At 46.7% G+C, this 21,671-nt stretch overlaps 1 protein-coding gene across 3 annotated transcripts; it reads right to left on the bottom strand.

Annotated features, from left to right (window-relative positions):
- Positions 1-1,097: 1,097 nt before the first annotated feature.
- On the bottom strand, positions 1,098-16,562 carry SH2B1 (SH2B adaptor protein 1). Of its 3 annotated transcripts, XM_066628152.1 has the most exons (10): positions 16,514-16,562; positions 10,242-11,170; positions 10,003-10,104; positions 8,805-8,896; positions 8,263-8,369; positions 6,457-6,645; positions 6,087-6,313; positions 5,799-5,970; positions 5,427-5,535; positions 2,836-2,938 (listed from the first exon to the last, which is right to left on the bottom strand). In XM_066628152.1, the coding sequence occupies exons 2-10, from the start codon at positions 11,091-11,093 to the stop codon at positions 2,920-2,922; spliced, it is 1,869 nt and encodes a 622-aa protein (XP_066484249.1). In that variant the 5' UTR covers positions 11,094-11,170; positions 16,514-16,562; the 3' UTR covers positions 2,836-2,919. The 3 variants fall into 3 exon arrangements, with proteins under 3 accessions (XP_066484246.1, XP_066484248.1, XP_066484249.1); XM_066628149.1 differs by lacking the exon at positions 5,427-5,535 and having other exon boundaries at positions 1,098-2,938; XM_066628151.1 differs by lacking the exons at positions 5,427-5,535; positions 16,514-16,562 and adding an exon at positions 16,209-16,282 and having other exon boundaries at positions 1,098-2,938.
- Positions 16,563-21,671: the final 5,109 nt, after the last annotated feature.

Raw genomic sequence — 21,671 nt, forward strand, 5'->3', positions numbered from 1 at the left:
TTATTCATATTTATGTTTTTAATATTTTGCATTTTATAGGTTATTTTAATTGGATTTTAATATTGTTCTATCCCACTTTGAGTGCTTTCAGGAGAAAAGTAGGATAATCAAATAAATACATCTCAAAACGCTTAAGCAGGCCCTGACATATAAAAAAGCAGGGAGAGCACAAGGATTGGAACAGTCCTGGCATCTGAAGTGGAAGCAGAGTTGCTCTCTACAAGCAGAGGACAAATCCTACCACAACCTCAGATTCTCAGTGTAGACTTGTGTGACAACCCCCCGGCAGCCAGAGAAGAAAACTCTGAAAGAACTTGGAGGACTTGAACATTTGCCACCATGGGATATATTAACTAAGTCCAAGAAATGTATTATTACCGTACTTTAAGAATCAGTGCTGACACAAGTGTTGGGGAAGGCATAGAGCAGCCATTTTCAACCACTGAGCCATGGCACACTGGTGTGCCGCAGGAATTTTGGAGAGGGTCATTTATCAATAGGGCCATTGCGGATGTGAGCCCTCTATTGACCACAGTGTGCCTTGTCAATTGCCAAAAAACTGATGGCGTGTCTTGACCATTTTAGTGCCTTGCCAGTGTGCCATGAGACAACAAAGGTTGAAAATCACTGGCATAGAGGGAAGACAAAAGTTAACACTAACAGCATCATTCGAAAACAAATGTGCTAATAAGGCACACGTCTAAGAGGTCATGAAGACTTTCTGCTCGAGCAGAAGCCACTTCCAAAGATGGTTGTGGAAGGGACAAAGCCAGACTTGTTTCATAGGAAGCAGCATGGTATGGTTTCTCTCCCCAGCTGCAGGTACTTGAACAGCGTGCATGTCTCCTGGCAGAGCTGAGGCAGTGCAGAAATGGGAAAAAACACAAACTCTCCAAAATCAACTCATGCATCCAGAATTGCCAAATCAACAGACAGCTCCCTTCAGCAGGAATTCAAGTTCCAGGTTTCTGACTTGACAGCTGGTCCTAGTTCAATTGCCTCCTATGAAACTAGAGATGTGGGTTGCAATATTCAAGGCACCAGAACATCAGGATGCTTCAAAAATGCCTTTTCATTTGGTACTTTTAATTGTTTGCAGACTTAACATTTTGTCTTATGGCTGTTTCAGGGGTTGTTTGGCAGCCCCAGCTGCAAAGAGAAGGCAGCCCCTCATCTAAACTGCTCACTCAGATTATTGGCATATCCCAGCCCCTATCAAGAATTAAGCTTCAAAGAGCAGCAGTGGCCCCTGCTGGCAGGCCTGCTCAGCACCTTTCAGGCCCGCTTCAGACTTCATACCCTCTTACCACAGTAAATTAAAATGTACCCTTCAACCACCCCACCTATTTACTTGAAATGTAAAACCCAAGCCCAGTGGTCAGGTTTCAGAGGAATATTCCAAAGAGGAATATTAGACCAGATTCAAGATAATAGTGTCACACGACCAAGTCTCAGTAACATTAATGGGACAAGTTTGTTATTCATAACCAACTTTCATTAACTACAAGGCAGTCTGTGAGGCACTGTCATTGCTGCATCATAGTAATACCAAGTATTAATAGTACTCCTTTTCTTCTGGTAACCAGGGCAGGAAAGTTGCATCTAAGAAGGCAGCCAGTTGTCAAATACTTGCCTTAGTTCCACCAAGTTCAACTTAAGAATTTTTTTTAAACCAAAAGGTCATCTAAGAGCACAACAAGAGCCACTCCCCTTTCTGGAAGTCCACCTGTGACACTTTTGTTTTTATCATTTTTCTTTTAAAAGGTAAAATGATGTTTCCTTTATTTTCATACAAACTCCCCCAAAAATTAAAAACGAACAAAAAGACACAGATGAACAGTACCTTAGAGCAAGTTTAAAAAAAAAGAATTAAAGAGACAAAAAGGGCCCAAGAATCCAACTAGGCCACAGTAGAAAAATAAATCTTAAGGGGGGGGGGGTGTAGCAGGAACAAGAGGAGGGAAGAGTATCTTGCTTATGAAGGTGTGAATTCATAACAGTTTTAATTGACCTGGGGTGGGAGAGACTTTTTATAAAGTGTGGCCAGGCCCCAAGCTGGGGGAAGGGGAGAAAAGAACAGAGGGAAGGGAGGAGAGAAAGGGAAAAATATAAATATATTTCTGAGCTTGGAAAAGAGAGCTAACCTTCTCCTCCCCACCGTCCCAAGGGAGACGATGGGGAGGAAAAGGATGTTACATTCAAAGACTCCATACATTCAGAAAGAAGGGGTGGGATATAAGAGACTGTCTGGAGTCAAAAAGTTTAACATGTGTTGGGGGAAAGAGGAGGTATTACTACCACCCCTCTATGTAGTGTTTATGGTGAGCTGCTGCTCCTTGCAGAAATTTACAAGAGAGGAACAGCAAGCCCACACCTTAGCAACCAAACAGGGCTAAAGTAACATGTAGCAAGTTGCAAGTGGGAAGCACGAAACCCGACTGAAGGCCTCGTACCAACATTTTTAGACAAGCAGAAGTGATGTTTGCTCTGTACCCAAAGGCTGGGGGAGAGGGGGGAGAAGAGAGACTGATGAGGTATGACCAGTCTATCCTCGCCCCTCCCTCCTTGAGAAGGTCATTGAGGAAAGTCTGGAAGTCTATTGGGTATCCAAGCCCACCTCGTACCAATGGTTAGGGTTAGTTCTCCACCGGGGAAAGGTGGCAATAAGGGCTGGCTCTTCCTCTATCCCAGATACAAGGGGCTCAGACAAATGAGTACTGGTTGTTCACAGCCCTGGCTCGTCCTTCTGGCTCCTCCGGCAGGGGAAGGGATCCCCCTCCTCTCGCAGTGGCTCCCTCCTCCGCCTCTGGCTCCATCAAGCCCTCCTCCTCCACTTGGCCCTCAGCCTCTGGCAATCCACGGTCAGTGGGAGCATGAGGTGGCCGAGCTGGGGGGAGCGGGGGTGGCGCTGGAGGCAGGTTATGAGAGGTGTTCGGTTCTGTGGAGAGAACAGAAAGAGACAGACACAGAAAAAAAGACAGGATGGCTGGGGGTTAAGTTAAAGCGAGAAGTGAGATGCAGGACAAATAAAGGCCCACATAATTAAGCCATCAACAGGGGGCTCCTCCCACCCACATACTTTCAATTAGAAGGGGACTTTCCACCATTACAAGCACTTCAAACACCGACAAGAGGGAAAGAGCCTGGAAGTTGGAATTGAAAATGTCTGAACTCAGATAGCACCACTGCATCCAACATGCCTTATAGATGGCACTGTGGTCATAGCTTGAAGAAACCACCATGACCATTACCAAAGATTGTGGGACTATGGGAAGCATGGTCTTCCTCAGGGCTTTGTAGACACTCTGCTCTATACAAACCTTGGGGCATTCACTTTCAAGTCCATGGCGTAGGCTTCCTCATGAAGAAGCTGCTTGAACCATTCACTAACGAGACTATGCTGTACCTCAGGAACTAGAGGTGATAGGGTAAAACTGATGCCATGTTTGGAATCAGCACCCCAAATATACCCAGGAATAAGTTTAATTTTTAAGACAGCAAAACATGCATTGGCCTGTATAATAATTATTAGGGCTGTAAACAGGAGAAAAATCCTACGCTGCAATCTTACACATTCCCAATTGGAAGTAAGCCCCAGTGAATGTGGGTCTTACTTCTAGGTAGACATGCATAGGATGGCACTGCAAGTCTATTACATTTTATTCATGGGCAGAGCAGTTTTAGAGAAAAAAGCCTATCTGTGGTTATGGACACCATATACAGACAGCAGATGCCATTTTGCAGTTTCCATAGCATTTATAAATAAAAATTAACATGCTCTAAATCCATTGTCCAATTAATTGGGGGGGGGGGGTCTTTTTAGCTGAGCCAAAACTATGTCCTTGAGTTACCTAACCAATCAAATAAAGTTTGCAGGCCTAACCGTGCAAGATTGTTTTATAGTGGCTTTACAGATATTATTGCTCTGGATTTTAACAGTTGGTAGCTCTGGGTGACGTTCCAGCAGTGAAATGCAACTCTGAAAATGTAAAACTACACTCTGCTAGTCACAGAAAGGCCCCAAGCAACATAGGCCAGGTCCTGTAGCTCCAATTCTTGATTACTGCACTTCTACACAAACATTCCAACATCCAAACTCAAGTTTTGTTTGTTTTCTATATTTAAGTGGAAATGGAGATTTGCTGCTCCTGTGCCCAATATGAAATTCTGTACATGGGCAAAATCACAAGATACATTCGGCTCTAATGTTATTCAGTGGAATTGTTTCACGCAGACTGAGCATTTGAGTTGAATTCTGAAAATTCCCTAAGTCCAACGCTATTTTCGTGTGTTGGCAACCTTCAGTCTCGAAAGACTATGGTATCACGCTCTGAAAGATGGTTCTGGAACAGCATCTAGTGTGGCTGAAAAGGCCAATTCGGGAGTGACAATCCCTTCCACACTGGGAGCAAGTGCAGTCTGTCCCTGGCCTGTCTCCCTGGCTGTGGGCCTTCCTTCTTTGCCTCTTAGCCTCAGACTGTTGGCCAAGTGTTTTATAGACCTACTTAAAGCCTAAGCAGGGCAAGACAGAAAGTTATAAGCTTGAGGGTTGGATTTAGGTGAGGATTTTTGTATAGTGCACAGCACCGATTCTTAATTAAAACTTTTGTTTTTTGTTTTATTAAAGATTCTGTTACCTTTAGATGTGCATTTCAGATATGAGCCACTCCTTCATATTCTTCTCCACCACCACAACAGTTAAGTGCCCAAACAGAACTCTGCATACCTACCTTTCTTTGCATGCTTCCCATGCTGGGAGGACAGACATCCACTCAATTCGGTAGACTCTTTTTAGTGCTTCACTGCACAGTGCAGTTAAGACTACCACACTAATTGTGGAAGGCAGGAGTTGCTCTGGTTTTTGCATTACTGCAGCTCTGAGTTGTCCTAACCTCATACCCTTTACTCTACAAGAGACTTTTTGACCATGCAATTCAGACTTACAGCAGCCAGACCGGCTGGCAGTATGCTAGGCGGTGAGAAGCAGAAGAAGGAATAATCTTTCATTCCGTGAGTTTGGTAGGTGGGTTTTAGTTGCGTGATATTATATGCATTTAAAATGTTTAACTTTTTAAAAAATTGGGATATTCTGCAGAATGCTGTTGTATACTGTAACCTGAATTGCAACAAGGGCATGAAGGAGGCCCGAGGGGGCTTTGGATGCTACGGGACAGGCTGCCAGCAGGATCTGGTTAGCAGCATTTCCTGTAAAACCTGTCCACGATCACCTTAATAAGGGTTCAGTTCCAGAGAAGGAGACTCTTCCACTCTTTATTCCCTGCTTGGCATCACAAATACAGCAGATGGTGTGGGCACTGCTCACTCGCACGACCCATGGAGAGTGATGGGCTATGGTGCAGGGCCGTGACACACACACACGCTCTCAAGTCCCTGCCTTCTTCCCCTCACAACTATTGCACACTTACACGCAGTCACCCGCGGAGGCGGCAGCAAGGATGGAGATGAGGTTGGGGGGCGAGTCGGGGTCCCCACTGAACCCAGACACCGGCGCTCGGCTCCCAGCCCGGTCCCGGCCTGTGACAAAGATGCCCACATCAGATATAGGGATCAGGGGTGAGGGAAGAGGAAGAGGGATGAGCAGCTCAGAGGTAGACATGGAGGGTATGGGGTTTTCCCCATACTACCCAGGGCAGGAGCAGAGGACTCAGACGGGAGGGAAGGGCAGGGATATGTTGGGAGCCATAATGGAAGAAGATGGGTGGGAGATGGAGCATGACATGGATTGGCAACAGTGTCTATGCTCTTTCCCCTCAGAGCCCCGCTCCTCCCAGGCTCACCGTGCAGCCGTTGCGAAGCAACCACGTAGCTGACAAGCGTCACATCGCTGGAACCACCTGACTCAAGTGGGATGGGGTGGACCCGGAAGTGCTCCAGCATGTCAAAGATGGTCTGGAACCAGAGATGCTGAACCCGGCATTGCCCATCCTCATTAAGGGAGAGGCGCAGGTGCTGGTGGTAGGAGAAGGCCGGGTGAGATCGCACTCATGAGCCACAGACCCAGCCTAAGCAGCACGTGCTCCCAACCCAAACCCAGCTCATACCTATATCCATGCACTTGCACTTACCTTGGCTTTCCCCTGGAAGTTAAAGGTGAGGACGTATTCACCACGGCGTGTCTCACTTTGCCGCACTAAGAAAACACCGTGACTGCTGGCTCCTCCTGCCAGGACCAGCTGGGCTGCTTTGAGACGAGACAGGGTGCCGTGGAACCATGGGTACTCCGAGAGGGGATGCTCTGTGTCACCAAGACTTCCCCCACCTGGGTCTGGCTCTCCTTGGAAGAGGAAGGAACCTGAAGCAGGAGAGAAGCAAGCCCATTCAAGGAATTCTAGAAGTGTGTCTGCTAGTTGCTTCTCTTACACTCTAACTCACTACAGCCTTCTCAGGAACTAGGAAAAGAACCCAAGAGTCCTGGTGTCCATTCCAAACCAATACCTGTGGTGTCAGGGGTTTCAGGGAAGGCTGTATGGAGAAGGCTGGTGGAAAAGGGCCCTTCGTCAATTGGTACCCGAGGAGGCAGCTCAGGAGGTAACAACTCCATTGACTCAAAGTGCGAGGCAGTGATGGAGACTGAGCTGGGGGACATGGAGGCCGAGGGGCGTTCCATCAGTCCACCATAGGCACCTGGGGAGACAGACCACACACCAGGTCACAGGCTGTGCATACACTTGACTTCCTAAAAATCACCAGTCTTCCTTTTCAAAAAGCTACATTAGAAAAAAAAAGTACATATTGCTGCATTTGAATAGAACATAAAATTTTAAAAATGGTCTTTCCAACAACAGAGCAACAGTTTTTCGTAGCTATTGTAATCTATGTAAATGTACATACGATTAACTGATCACAATTCAAACCAAGATGGAAAATGCTGTTTTTCTAAAAAAGCTTTGTATCCAAGTTACAAGACCCTTTACAAATCAACAAGCAGAAACAAAACAGAATTAAAAACAACAGGGAGTAAAATAAAGAAAAAATATTAATGTTGCCCCCAAAATCCCGAACAACAATTACAGATCTTGGCATATGACAAGTCTTCATTCATTATTTGGGTCCAAAGCATATACAAGTGTGTGTCACTTGACAGGGATACATTCTGGATCCCTGTTGTTATGCAATTAGGTCATTAAGCAAACATTCAGGCCAATCTAGTGTCTTTGTTGTGTAAATAAACACTCCCTGCCAGACAGTAGCTGGCTGCATAGGCTACTGGAGATAGACTGCCTCTTCTTTACATTGAGAGCCTCTTTGTTGTGTAAAGAGGCACTCTACTACAGGCTAAGGGAGACCTGACTGCCTCATTAAGAGCCTCTTTGTTGTGTTTTGACCACCATTGTATATGCGGTCCATTGTTAAGCAAAAGGTTGTTAAGTGATGCACACCTGTATTTGTTGCTAGGACTGCTGGTAAAAGAACAGAAGGAAAATCAGACAAATTCATGGAGAACAGAATGTATTAAGAATATTTAAATATGGCTTTTCAACATAAAGTTGGAAATCAGTTTCTACATCAACAGTTGCCAAACTGGAAACCACAGTGTTGTGAAAAAGCCCTCCTCGTTCAGAGCAGCGCTTACTGTTTCGCTGTGCTGCTCACAATCAGCCCACCCTATCTTTACAGACTGATACTCTGGGCAATTGCATCTACAGACCACTGTCCCAGCAGGCTTTGTGCCCGGATTTCCGGGCAGACACGACTGGACAGAGAAGAATGCTGTCAAGATTGGGTTGGCTGCTTCTGAGCAGCGTGGCTTAATGGTAAGCGCTGATGATGATGGGTTGCACCGGATCCATCCCATGGATCATAGTTTGTTGATCGAAATTATAACTCTTCAATAAGTACATATAACTCTGCATTTTCACTCTACATTTTTAAGCAGAAGCTGCAGAGATATGTCTGCATTTTCAGAAAATCCCAAGAGGAGTTACCTTCTTGAGATACGTGTGGACTTGCTGTACTTAACAATGGCCTGATTGGATGGGCGTTTTCTTTTTCCATGACTTTTCAGGTGCTAACTAACTTTTCAGGTGCTACCATCTCAATAAGAGTTTTATGACTTCATTTACGTACCACCCTTCTGTCAATGCAGTCAAGTGCACAGATTTAACACAACAAGCCATTAGGTTTATGGATGAACCAAAAAAAGAAAAATGAACAAGGAGGAAAAGGTGAATTCAGGTACAATCCTGGTGGGCACAACAACACGTTTGAAAGATAAAGTGCAGGAAGGGCCATAGCACTCACCCTGGCTGAGCTGTTCGCTGCTCTCACTTGGTACCATAGGAAGCTCCCGGCTGGGCATGCTCTCTGAATGGTTCATGCAGGGCTGCTCCAGACTGTCGGCGCTCTCTCTGAAGAGGGAAGTGCTATTAACTAAAATGGAACCTCCACGTTTACAGGCAATGTATCTTGGAGTACCAAGTGCTGGAGATACGCAACAGAGGAAGGCTAGGCTGACTGCTGGTCTAACCGCTTATCTGTACTAGAATCACAAGACATTACCCCCTTATGCCTCTCTCATTTGGGGGGCACAGTCACCCTGACATGGCTACAGAAACTCATGAAACAAAGGCAACTTCCTTATCTCAAGTCAAACCAATGGCCCATTTAGTTCAGTACTGTCTATACCAGGCAGTGGTTCTCTAAGATCCCAAGGAAAGAAGGCATTTCTGAGCTTCACCATCTAGTCTCTTTTTAACTGGAACCTGAACCAGAGACATTTTGTGTGTACAGCATGCCCTTTACCACTAAATTATGGCCCTCTCCCAAGGTTTTGAACAACTTACCCCAGGCCCATGCATTCCTGAATGTCTGCCAACCATGAGCGCATCTGCAGCGAGTCAACTGTTTCAAGGATATACTCTGATGAGCTTGACAGCTTGGGGGGGGGGGGAGGAAGTGAAAGAACCATCATATATTACATATAACTGAGAAAGATGAACCTTGCACCTAGATGCCTCCAAACCTTCCCATCCCAACCCCCCCCCCCAAAACAGAAGGAAATATCAACCCATCAATGAGAAAGGCAAGAAGAGTGAAATACAATCTATGCCAGGAAACAGCAGACTGAACAAATTGTTGAAACCCAAGACATTGAGAATAAATTAACCCCTGCTAATTGGGTAAGAGGCACTTTTTCAAGTGGGTGCTCCTTTTTTAGCAGGGGGAGAGTAACTGGCCCACCTCACCCCAGCACTGTCTGTTCTAGTGGCTGTCTGCTGGCATTCATTTGCATCTTTTTAGATTGTGAGCCCTTTTGGGACAGGGAGCCATTTAGTTATTTGATTTTTCTCTGTAAACCGCTTTGTGAACTTTTAGTTGAAAAGCAGTATATAAATACTGTTAATAATAACAATAACAATGTCTTCAAGAGTCATAACGAACTCACACACACATAATTCCATAAAGAAAGGGTCCCTCCAATCCATAAATTACTTTCTTAATGAGGGAACACAAGGAATCAAGAAGAGATCAAGCCCCACTCTGCTTGCCCTGTGAGAGAAGGAAGCCTTCTTGGTAGATGCTTACCTAGGTCCCATGTCCTTGGCCAGGTGCCTTTGCTGCTCAGGAGGAGGAAGTTGCTCAGGAAGAGCAGAGTGAGCGAATACTGCTGATGAGGGGGGGCTGTGCATCCACATGTCTCTCCTTGGCAGAAGTATGGGGCAAGGAGAAGGGTAAGCAAGTACTAAGAGCACACTCCAGTCACCACCACCTGTATTGGCTGCTGGTGGAAATGACCTTGCCTTGTGGGTGTCAAGATGGGGGGGGGGGGTGACTGCCTTGCTAATGGGTTGCCTTGCTAAGAGGGTAATGCATGACATGGCTCAAAGATTATAGTCACTGGGTAAACAAATCCTATGGTTATAGTTCTAACACATTTAAGACCTACAAGCTTTGCGCCTGCCCAGAACACACCAGGTTTCACTAGGGCTCTCAACAAGCCACAGCTGCTCTAACTCTCTCCATCCCAGCCTTTCCACTGACCTTGAGCACAAAAGTGTTCTCCTTATCAGGCATTTCTAGGGGAGTTGTTGTCCGCACATCCACGACGCAGGAGCAGGCAATGCTGACCCGTGGCTTTGATGCCTGGTGGTTAGAGTAGGAAAAGAGAAAGTTAAATTGATGCCCCTCAATTCCAAACCCCAGAAGTCCAAGCCTTTGACTTCCCCTCCGCCATCTCACTGCACCCCAAGGTTTTTCTTCCACCCTGACCCAATGCTCACCTTTGGTGGGATGTAGAACTCTAACAGGTAACCTTCCCCCTCCCCTTTTCCTGCTTTACGCAGGAGAAGACGGCATTTCTGCCAGCGCGTCCGGCTGCCCCCGCCTGCCCCATCGTCAGCTACAATGTAGTTCAGTAGGCCCTCCCGCCGCACGCTGGCCAGTTCCACTCGGAGGGTGGCCGGGGAGGCTTTGTTGAGCCGCAGGCGCTCAAATCGGTGAGTCCAGCGCTCAGAGTCACCACCCCCCGAAGAGTTGGAATTACTGTTGGCTCCAGTAGCTGCCTCCTCTCCGGCACTGGGAGATGACTCAGCAGAGGTCTTCCACTGCAGGATGCCCCGTACACTGCCTCGGACGCTACGGCTAACGTTGCGCAAGGAGAAGCGTTTCTTCAGCTTTGGTTTGGTGGTGGTCACTGCTGCCACAGTCGAAACATCTTCAGAGCTGCGGGACTGACTGCTGGAGAGGCCAGAGGGGGGCCCAAGAGGAGGTTCCACAGGGGAGGCAATGGATGAGTCGCTGCAGGTCTCAGAGAGGTCACGAGCAGAAGAGCAGCCAGTGAAGGGGGCGATGTCACACCTGGGGGGTGAGTCACTGGCATAGGCCCGACTCACTTCGGCCTCAAAGTGTTCCAAGAAGTGCTCGGCAAAGCGGCGTGAGAAAGCAGCTTCAGCTCCTGGCATGGCAAACTGGGGGTTCTCACCAAGGAAGGCCCGAAATCGACGGGCAAAGTCCACTGCAGCAGCACGAGCATGTGCCTCGCAGAATTCTCGCCAACCTGGGGAGGGGAGGGAGGAGGGCTCTCCTGCAGCCCCTCCCCCCACCGGTGACAAGGGTACCGCACTCCCATTCATGGTTGCCCGGGTGGGGCTGGATGGCAACACACCCAGTGCCAGGACTGGGCTGTTGCTAGTACCAGTGGCCTCGTGACCTGAAGAAATAGAGACAATTATTACAAAACTGTTATGGGGGGGGTGCAAACAACCTTCTCTGAGCTGCTATTGTGGCTCTTGGCACAGGGAAGAAAAAGATACCGAATAAAAAAATCCCACCAACAACAAGGAACAACTCACTGACATGGGGAACACCTGAGCATGTCATCCAAATCAACAGACAGAGATGCAACTAGTTTCATTACCTTGCACAGGACTCATTAAAGGTTCTTGTCAAAAAGGCAACCTAATTTCAGATGAACAGGCCCACTGGTAAATTGAGTAAGAGAACCCTTGTAGCAATCAGGCAGGCAGCACAAGAATTTAGGCAACAACAGAAAAGATCATAAGGACATCATGGGAGTTCTAGATCTGGAGCTCTGTACATGGTTCTCGCCTATAGGGAAAGCAACAACCCATGTTGACCCCAGGAATAAGCTTCCTTCCCTTATGAAGAGTGGCGACCAGAGGCTGGAAACCTTTTCTGATGTTAAAACTGGATTAGAACCTCAGGATGTGTCCAACAAAAGGAGCAGCCCACAGCTACTGAATGCAGAGAAGAATAACCATGTCATGACAGTCCTCCATATGGCTTAACAGTGTGATAAACTTCACTGCTAATCAACAAAATTATTTCAACTACTCTCTCTATTTTTTTTTTTTATTCTAAGGCCTTCAAAGTGGCTACAAATTGAAAAGATGAAAACAAATCCATAAAAATACACATGTACTCAATCAAAACCACAAGTTCCCTATGATAATAGCAAGAATTAGCATCAGGTGTTACTGCAACTCACCAGTACACTACTGACAAATTTCCAGCAGATCGCCCCAAACCTGCTGATTGCTGGGATTCTTCCCAAGGCTGCTGGGACTAGGCAGACCTTGGAAGGCACTGTATACATTTTCTTCAAATAGTGCAGACTCGGGTTTACTTAACACCAATTCGTTATGTCTGAACTACTATATTAAGAGATCCTAAGTATAACCTCCATTTGCCCCAACTCATTACAGCATTGTCCTGGAGTAACTGAAAGCCATTTTATCCAATGGGAACAGTAAATTCTAGTCCAATCAGCGCCCATTTCCTGTCTATTAGATCAGCAATGTCTCCAATAGTGCTGTTTCATGCAGTGCTCAACTTTTGGAATGTATTTCCCATGCTGTAATCACTCTTGCTTTGAAAATTCCACACACACTGGTAGACACAGAGATTCTGATAGAAACAAGGATACTAACTACACAAAGCCGATGTTAGCACACCTCAGGAATGAGTGACCAAGATAATTCCCCAACCTCATAACAATAAGAGTTCAGACTTCTCCATACTACCACTGGGGACTGTGGCTCAAGTGGACAGCACCTGCTTTGCATACAGGAAGTCCTAGGTTCAACCTCTGACATCTCCAGGTAGAGCTGGAAAAGACCCATGTGAAAACCCTGGAGAGCCTGTCAATCAACATAGGTAATACATGGACTACTCGGCTCAGTTTACGATTCTTCTCATGCTATGTAAACTGCTTCATGAACTTTTTGTTGAGAAGCAACATATTAATAATTCTTAACGTACATGGAAAGTACTCCTGCTTGGAAAGTTTACATAATTGGGGGGAAACTTCAAGTTTTCTCTGTGGAGGGAGTTTTTAACACAAGAAGGTACTTTCAACCCAGTAGTGCCATCTGCATCCTAAGCTGTTAACAAGCTCTTAAGAACATTGTACTGCACAAATACACTGCACATTTGCACACTGCAAATACAAATACTACACAAATACATGCACATTTCCATTAGCACTTGGTCTAACTTTTGTAAATCGCTTTGCAAAGTAATTGAAAAGCAGCATATAAATATGAAAAAACAAGCAAAAATGTATGCCTGACCAAGGTTTAATACAAGAATCTAACCCATTCCAAGGCAGGATTCTCAAAAGTTATACTTCCACTAAGAACCAAACCTTCCTTATGGGGAGATGCCCCCCCCTTGAGGTCAAGGGACAGCAGCCTACAGATAAAACACCCTTCAGTTCCCAGTGCTTTGTACTGCATCAGAAAGAGACTCTTCTAGGTTCTATGTATGATTTTGGAAACGAACAAGTCATTTTTGTAGCTTCTCCTGAATCACGATTTTATTAGTTTTTCCCTACAAGTGTATTCCTTTCTCTGAATTAACAGTAAATACTATTCAATTATAGTTAAACTGCTGAGCCTGTTGACCGCAAGGTTGGCAGTTTGAATCCATGTGGCCAGGTGAGCTCCCATTGTTTGTCCCAGCTCCTGCCAACCTAGCAGTTCAAAAGCATGTAAAAATGCAAGTAGATAAATAGGTATTACCTCGGTGGGAAGGTAATGGTGTTCCATGCGCTTAGGTCTAGTCAAGCCAGCTAGATGACCACAGAAACTATCTACGGACAAATGCCGGCTCTTTGGCTTAGAAACGGAGATGAGCATCACCCATGAGTTGAACATGACTAGGCTTAACACCAGGAGGAACCTTTACCTTTACTTATTCAATTTCCCTGTGCCAATATGCCAAACCCTCTGAACGTGAAATTCTACAACAGCCAAAGTGTCAGCAGGAAGGAAGGCATCAAGGTGTGACTGGTGGAGAAACTGATAAGAGTTTTATCTTTTCTGGTTGAAAACTTTATCTTATCTGGTTGAAGACCAGGAAACAGAGAGTGGGTGTCAAAGGGCAATTTTCACAATGGAGAGAGGTGAAAAGTGGAATACCCCAAAGATCTGTCCTGGGACCAGTGCTTTTCAACCTCTTCATAAATGACCTGGAGACAGTGGTGAGCAGTGAGGTGCCTAAGTTTGCAGACAACACCAAACTTTTCCGAGTGGTGAAGACCAGAAGTGATCGTGAGGAGCTCCAGAAGGATCTCTCCAAACTGGCAGAATGGGCAGCAAAATGGCAGGTGCGTTTCAATGTCAGTAAGTGTAAAGTCATGCACATTGGGGCAAAAAATCAAAACTTTAGATATAGGCTGATGGGTTCTGAGCTGTCTGTGACAGATCAGGAGAGAGATCTTGGGGTGGTGGTGGACAGGTCGATGAAAGTTTCAACCCAATGTGCGGCAGCAGTAAAGAAGGCCAATTCTATGCTTGGGATCATTAAAAAAGGTATTGAGAACAAAACGGCTAATATTATAATGCCGTTGTACAAATCGATGGTAAGGCAATACCTGGAGTATTGTGTCCCATTCTGGTCAACATATCTCAAAAAGGGCATAGAGGAAATGGAAAAGGTGCAAAAGAGAGCGATTAGGATGATTACTGGGCTGGGGCACCTTCCTTATGAGGAAAGGCTACGGCATTTGGGCCTCTTCAGCCTACAAAAGAGACACCTGAGGGAGGACATGATTGAGACATACAAAATTATGCATGGGAAGGATAAAGTGGATAGAGAGATGCTCTTTACACTCTCACATAACACCAGACCAGGGGACATCCACTAAAATTGAGTGTTGGGAGGGTTAGAACAGGTAAAAGAACATATTTCTTTACTCAGCGTGTGGTCAGTCTGTGGAACTCCTTGCCGCAGGATGTGGTGATGGCATCTGGCCTGGATGCCTTTAAAAGGGGATTGGACAAGTTCCTGGAGGAAAAATCCATTACGAGGTATAAGCCATGATGTGTATGTGCAACCTCCTGATTTTAGAAATGGGCTATGTCAGAAGGCCAGATGCAAGGGAGGGCACCAGGATGCAGGTCTCTTGTTATCTGGTGTGCTCCCTGGGGCATTTGGTGGGCCGCTGTGAGATACAGGAAGCTGGACTAGATGGGCCTATGGCCTGATCCAGTGGGGCTGTTCTTATGTTCTTAAGTTGTAATGGAGTCACATATGGAAAAAGCCTATTAATGCTGGATTGGGGACGGGGGGTTGGACTATCCAGGAACAGAATGTCACGCATCAACTGGGAGAACACAAGCAATGAATAGTCTGACATTCAAATTCCATATTAAAGGCATTGAAAAGGATAGACTCCTCAAGTCCTAAACTCAGGGGAGGACAAAATGACATTTTGTTTGTTTTAAATTAATTCAACATTTCTCACTTGCATGCCTGGGTCATCTCTAGCTGCACAGCTGCAAGAGAAAGAGAGCTCAAATCTCTGGATGTGATTTTTATTAAAAAGCAAAACAAATGCTAAAAGAAATGATTCCGAAATCAAACACTCCAGTTTGTACAAATACATCTTCCTAAACTATCCTCAGATGCATGTGGCGCATCTAGGGTGTGGCAAGTGGGGACATCTGCCCTGGGAATCACTTGCTGCACACGGGGGGGGGGGGGGATGCTGCACACAGACTTGCCCATATTCTACCAATGGTGTGTTTTTGCACCAGTTTTAGGGGACCTCCAGAAAAAAGTGAACATACACCATTTTTACAAGCACACTAAGGTTTTTGCAGCTGGATGAGTTTAAAGTATAATTTAACATGTTGCTGGAGTGCTTAAGCCACAGATTAAAATGCATCCTATAATGTATTTGAATCTGTGGTTTAAAGACTCTAGTAACATATTAAATTATGCTGTACATTATTTTTCGTTCCTTTTTAAAGGGGGGGGCATAGCATTAGTGGATTTCTGCATAAATTCACTTGGTGGGACAGTGCTGGCCTCTTCCCCATCTCTGGGCCTGCTGAATAAGTTCACTTGGGGGGATGAACAGAGATGGCTTCCCACCCGATGACCTCCCCTTCCCTGTTTGGGCAACGGCACAAGTGCAGTGCTTGCCATGGGTGCCCTTTACCTCTATATGCCAGTGCACACACACGCCTGGCTGGAAAAGAAGACCCGGGTGTTAAGCGTTTTAAATAATAAACACACACACACACACACACACAGTATATACATACACACACACAGCATACACATAGATATACACACATGTGTACACATATACATATACACGTGTGTAGACACACACACGTGACTACACACATATGCACACGTGTCTATACACGCACATATATACATATACTATATACATACATGTATCTACTCGCACACATATATGTGTGTGTACATACGTGCATGTGTGTGCGCGCGTGTATACACGCACACACGTGCACAAGAACACGCATGCAGCTGTGTGTACACGCACGACAGGAGCGCCGTGGAGGGGACGGCCCGCTTGCCTCGGCCTGGCCCGGCCCAGCCCGGCCCGCCTTCCCCGCCCCGTCGAACGGGTTCCTGGAGCGCGGCGGCGGCGCCCAAACCTCAGTGCCGGCAGAGCGGCAGCGCCGGCAGCAGCGCGAGGCGCCCGCGCGGGACGGGAAGGAGGCGCTCGGGGGGCCGCGCGGGCTTTGTGCGCTGTCACTCGCCGTTCGCTCACCATCCCAGCCGCGCCACCTCCGGGGAAGGGTCGGTCTGTCCGCCTCTCTCGCTGCCCTCGCCTTCCGCTTCCGGTCTCCCTTGTCGGCTGACTCCTTCCCCTTCCGCCTTCGTCAACGCCAATGGGGAACGGCGGCAGAGACGTTGTTTTTCAGTGTGGGACCATAGAGAGAGCGCCCAGAGAGGTCGCAGAGCAGTGACGTCACTGACAGTTAAGCCTCCCCGCGTCCCATTGGTTAAGGCTTTCGAGGGTTGCCAAGACAACCCGTGACGCCATAAGTCACTTCGGGCTTGCTTTTCTGAGTGGTCGCCCTGGCGACCGCGCAGCAGCAGGTGCAGCCCTATGCAAGAAGGAGACGGGTCTACTCAGAAGTAAGTCTCATTGTGTGCAAGGGACTTACTCCCAGGAAACTGCCTAGGACTGCAGCCTGAGAGCCCGAGCCTATGCACGCCTACATAGTAGTCAATAGGGCTTACTCCCAGGAAAGTGCACAGGATGGGGCTGTTAGTCAGCAATCCTGTGCACACTTACCTGGGAGTAAGTCCCATTGATTCTAATGGGACTTACTTCTGAGTAGACATGCATAGGATCAGGCTCTCAGGCTGCAATCCTAGCCACACTTATTGGGAGTTAGCCCCACTGACTCTAATGGGTCTTACTTCTGAGTAGGATAGGCTAGAAACCCTAAACATACCTTGAAATAACAGCATTAAACCATCATGTCATCAAGCAGTTTCCCAAACTGTGGGTAGGGACCCACCAGTAGGTCATGAGCCAATTTTTGGTGGGTTGTGAAAAGTTTTTGAAAGAATAATAATAATTTAAAAAAAACAAACACATTTGCAAGCACCATTGCCCAGTTTGCAGAAGAAAATCATGAGCCGGAATTCTAACCTGTGGTAGGAGGTGCCCCCAATTTCATACCCCCAATTAAAATGTCTCATTGTCTGATTTTCTCTACTAATTGGCATGCCTCAGATTATGTGTGAACCCAGCTTCAGCCTGTTGTCTGGCCTGGAAATCCCTAACTGCATGTCTTGCTGCTGTTCAACCTTCTGGCTACCCTGGAACGACTGTAAAGCAGTGTTTCTCAAACTGTGGGTCGGGACCCACCAGATGAGTCAGGAGTCAATATTTTAATTTTAATATATTAGACTTGATGCTCCCAAGGTATGTGACTGCATTTGGTAAAATGATACACATATGTACTTTTAACAGGCTACTATGTATATGCTTTTAACAAAGATAGTAAATGGGACTTACTCCTAGGTTTGGGTCAGATTGCATCCTAGTGTTATGCAGGATCCAAAGAGACCACTAACACCAAGCTAAGTTTAAGACTTTTTATTAGGAGGAATGGAACCTGAACCAAACAAATGGAAAGACCTTATTTCAAATTCCCCCAATTGAGAGAGGACCTGAGGCAGGCAAGCAGGAGGCAGCAGGACTTGAGGCAGGCCAAGGGCTGGAGGCTTGATGGAAGTTCCCCTCTGGTTCTCAGCTCCAGCAAGAGGCTCTCTCTCCCACAGAGCTCAGGATTCAGCTCTTCCCTGGTGGTCTCTCATCCTGTAGCTCGACCTTGAAGCTCCTTTCTGCAGCTTTTCCCTGGTGGTCTCTGTGCTGGTGCAGCCCCTTTTATACTCAGTGGCTCTGCACACAGCAGCCTCTACCTTTCCTCCAGTGGTACTGCAGCCTTCTCTCCTGCAGCACTTTTCCATTTGGTCCTCCAACACTCAAGGGCTTGTTACAAGGTACTCAGTTCACTTTCCTCAACAGTGAGCCCATTGGCTCAAACAAAATTTTATAATGATTGGCTCAGACAAACTCAGACTGACTGTCTATGGGCTCATGAAAGGCCCAGGCTACGATCCCCTCAGGCCAATTTACAGCAGTCAACTGAGCCCAAGTTCTGCACATATCACTAGGATTGTTAAAACTCTTCCTGCTTGATGGTCATTTCTGGTCATGACATCACTTCCGGTGGGTCCTGACAGATTCTCATTCTTAAATGTGGGTCCCGGTGCTAAACATTTGAGAACCACTGCTGTAAAGGTTTGGGGTAACAGTCCTTGAACTTCATTTCTAGGGGAAAATCTAGCAAATGTCTACATACAGTTATGATACGTAAGGTCACGAGCATCCCTGGGAACACAGGACTCAGATTATTGATTAATAATGTATTAATTTTTATTATTAATACATAAAAATATTTCTTCCTAGATCTCTCTCTTTTCTTTTTATCTAGTGGGTCACAATATATTGTCATTCTAAAAAGTGGGTCTTGGTGCTAAAAGGTTTGGGAAGCCCTGTCATAGAGTGTCACAGCTGGGACAAAACCCTCAGGCCAACCCCTCAGTCTCAGCTTCTCTGTTTCTCCCCTGAACCTTAAGGCTGTCCAGTAACTGACATTTGGACCTGACAGTTCTAACAGCTGTAGTTCTCCTGATTCGCAGACCTGAAGATCTCCTTCCACACATTCATAAACAAAGCAACAAGCATAACTAACAGATGCACCAAGAATCTCCACTTGACTCCAAGGCTGCACTCCTGTATCCCCTTATTTGGGAATAAGCCCCATTGAATTCACTTCTTTCCTATTTTTAAGTAGACATACATAAGATTGCACTAAGAGTCAATTACTTTGCTGCTCCTTTTTCTCTGTTGATCAGCCCCTGCTACCTCCAGAAAGAAATTCTCACAGGTAATTTGGGATATGCCAATTTGATGGACACCTGAAGTGTTGTCCTCGGCAGATGTGTATATCTGTCTCTCTATAATATACATTCATATACAAATGCAGGTCAAGATGAAAACGTATTTGTGAGGGAAGGAATGTTATTATAATTTGAAGCCAGAAGACTCAGCAAAGCAAGAGATGGAAATGGGCTATACTGTATCTATGTGTCTAAAAGCAAATAAGGTCAAATAGTGAACTGGCAAAGCAACAATGCACATAAACACTTTCTGTAGAGAAAGAATCACTCCCAATCTTATGCAGCCCAAATTATCAGATTGTCATCTGACATTTCAGTTCAGCATTTCTTCCTTGGAGTCTCCTTTTGAACCTTGATAACCTCAGAAGTGGGATGGGCATCTGTCAGGAGCAGGGCTTTTCCAGGAGTGGCCTTACTTCTCAAGTGAACTCCCTACACTTATAGCTCTGCCCTTTGTGAAAGATGTATTGAGCAACTCTGGGGAAAGGGGTATGGCATGCATAACTCTCTTTACTCAGTGTGTGGTTGGTCTGTGGAACTCATTGCCACAGGATGTGGTGATGGCATCTGGCCTATGTTATGGGCAGAACTTGAGAGGACCAGAGGGAAAACTGCTGCAGGAGAGGAGGCTGCAGTACCAGAAGAGGGAAGGTAGAGGCTGCTGTGTGCAGAGGCCTATAAAAGGGGCTGCACAAGTAAGGAGCAGCAGACCACTAGGGAAGAGCTGCTGTGAGGAGCCTTGGAGAGTGAGCTCTACAGAGGAAGGGGACCACCAGGAAAGCTGACCAGAGAAGGAGCTCCAGGAAGGAGCGAGCTGGGAGAGACCAAGCTGCAGAGCAGAGCTAAAACCTGAGAGCTGAGGAGGGAGCTGCAGGAAGGAGCCCCTGGGAGCCTTTGAGAACCAGGGAACAACCATCCATCCTTTGCCTCAAGTCCTGCTGCCTCCTGCCTGCCTAGTGTCTGCCTCAGGTGCTCACTCAATCAAGGAATTTGGAACAAGGTTGTTTTTATTTGGTTCAGGTTCCATTCCTTATAATAAAAGCCTTAAACTTACATTGGGGTCAGTGGTTTCTTTTGATCCCTGCAAAACAATTTTGGTGACCCAGATGGGACTTCCAGAGTGGGCTTAGCCTAGCTTGGCCCCCAGTGAAGTTCTGAACCCAGGGCAGGATCGGAAAGACACTACCCAACTTGGGTGATTGGTTTTGGGCTAAGGAAGTGGAAAGGTGTCCTATGGTTCTTGGTATACCTGATTGTTTTTTGAACTGCTAAGTTTATATGCTGATGTCTTATGCCTACGCTAATATTAGTTGCTTATGCCAATATCTAAATGTTTAGCTAGAGATTCATGCTAGTGTTGTGTGAATGTTGTATGCCTTGAAGTGAGTTTATGGGCTGAAAGGGGTGGATGCTTGCCTGGATTCCTTGTCTTCCCTGAAACCTTTCCTCCCTGTCCTTGAACACACTGTGGTGGGCAACCACCTAGGTGAGGCTTAAGCCTCGCCTACAGGTGGCTGATCGCCCCAGAGGTGTGAAGCAGGCTGCATCGCCCCACCATCCCTAATCCTCCAATTCCCTCCTTCCTCCCTGTCCTGTTTTAAGTGTTGCCAGGCTGTGAACCAGTCCTTGTCCCAGAGACATTCTGCCGTAAGCCCAGTATGGGTGTCCTAATTGGCATGGTGCTTGCGCTCCTGCTGAGAGCTTGGCTCAAAAGGGTGAGGAGTTAGTGGGCACTAGAAGGTCTGTTGGTCCGAGCAAGGTCCAAAGGCCGGCTGAGGTGGATGCCAAAGCACGCTTGGTTAACTGAGCACTGACAGTCTCTTAGGCTGGCGAGGCTTAAGGACAGGCTGCAAGGCAAGGTGCGTGGTTGGACTGGAAGCACTTCGCAGGGAACCTGAAAGGGGGACTGTGTGTGCTGATCACTGAAAGCCAAGGCAAAACCCTTATTCCCTTCTCCCCTCCAATTCAAGATGCCCCGGGAATCTGCAAGGAGGGGAAACCCTGAGACCAGGCTACTGAAAGCAAGTGGGGTCGGTTCCCTTTCTTCCCTTGCCTCACGAAGAGCTGATCACTCACCAAGAAGGGCAAGCAGAAGCTGAAGCGAAAGATTAAAAACTGAGCGAATGGAGGCATATTAGGCCATTGTGTCCAGTGTCAATCCTTGCATAGTCAGGCTGTACCTATTGCATTGTTCTGTGGGCAGAGGGCTGGGGAGTCGTGGACCTGGGAACCGGGAACAGAATGTTGTTTTAATGACTGGGAAGTGGTTGGTTGGTTGTTGGGGTGGAAGCTGGGAACGATTGTTGAAGGTCAGGTATCGTTGGCTTACCCACAGCCGGGAAGGCCATAGTTGTTGGTCTTAGCGAGCTCTGAAAAAGGGTGGACGCAGGAAGAACTTGGTCTGCCAGGCGTGCTCTGGGATAAGAGTGGGTGCCAGGGAAAGG

Source organism: Tiliqua scincoides, chromosome 5 (genome assembly GCF_035046505.1).
Source record: "Tiliqua scincoides isolate rTilSci1 chromosome 5, rTilSci1.hap2, whole genome shotgun sequence".
Classification (NCBI taxonomy): domain Eukaryota; kingdom Metazoa; phylum Chordata; class Lepidosauria; order Squamata; family Scincidae; genus Tiliqua; species Tiliqua scincoides.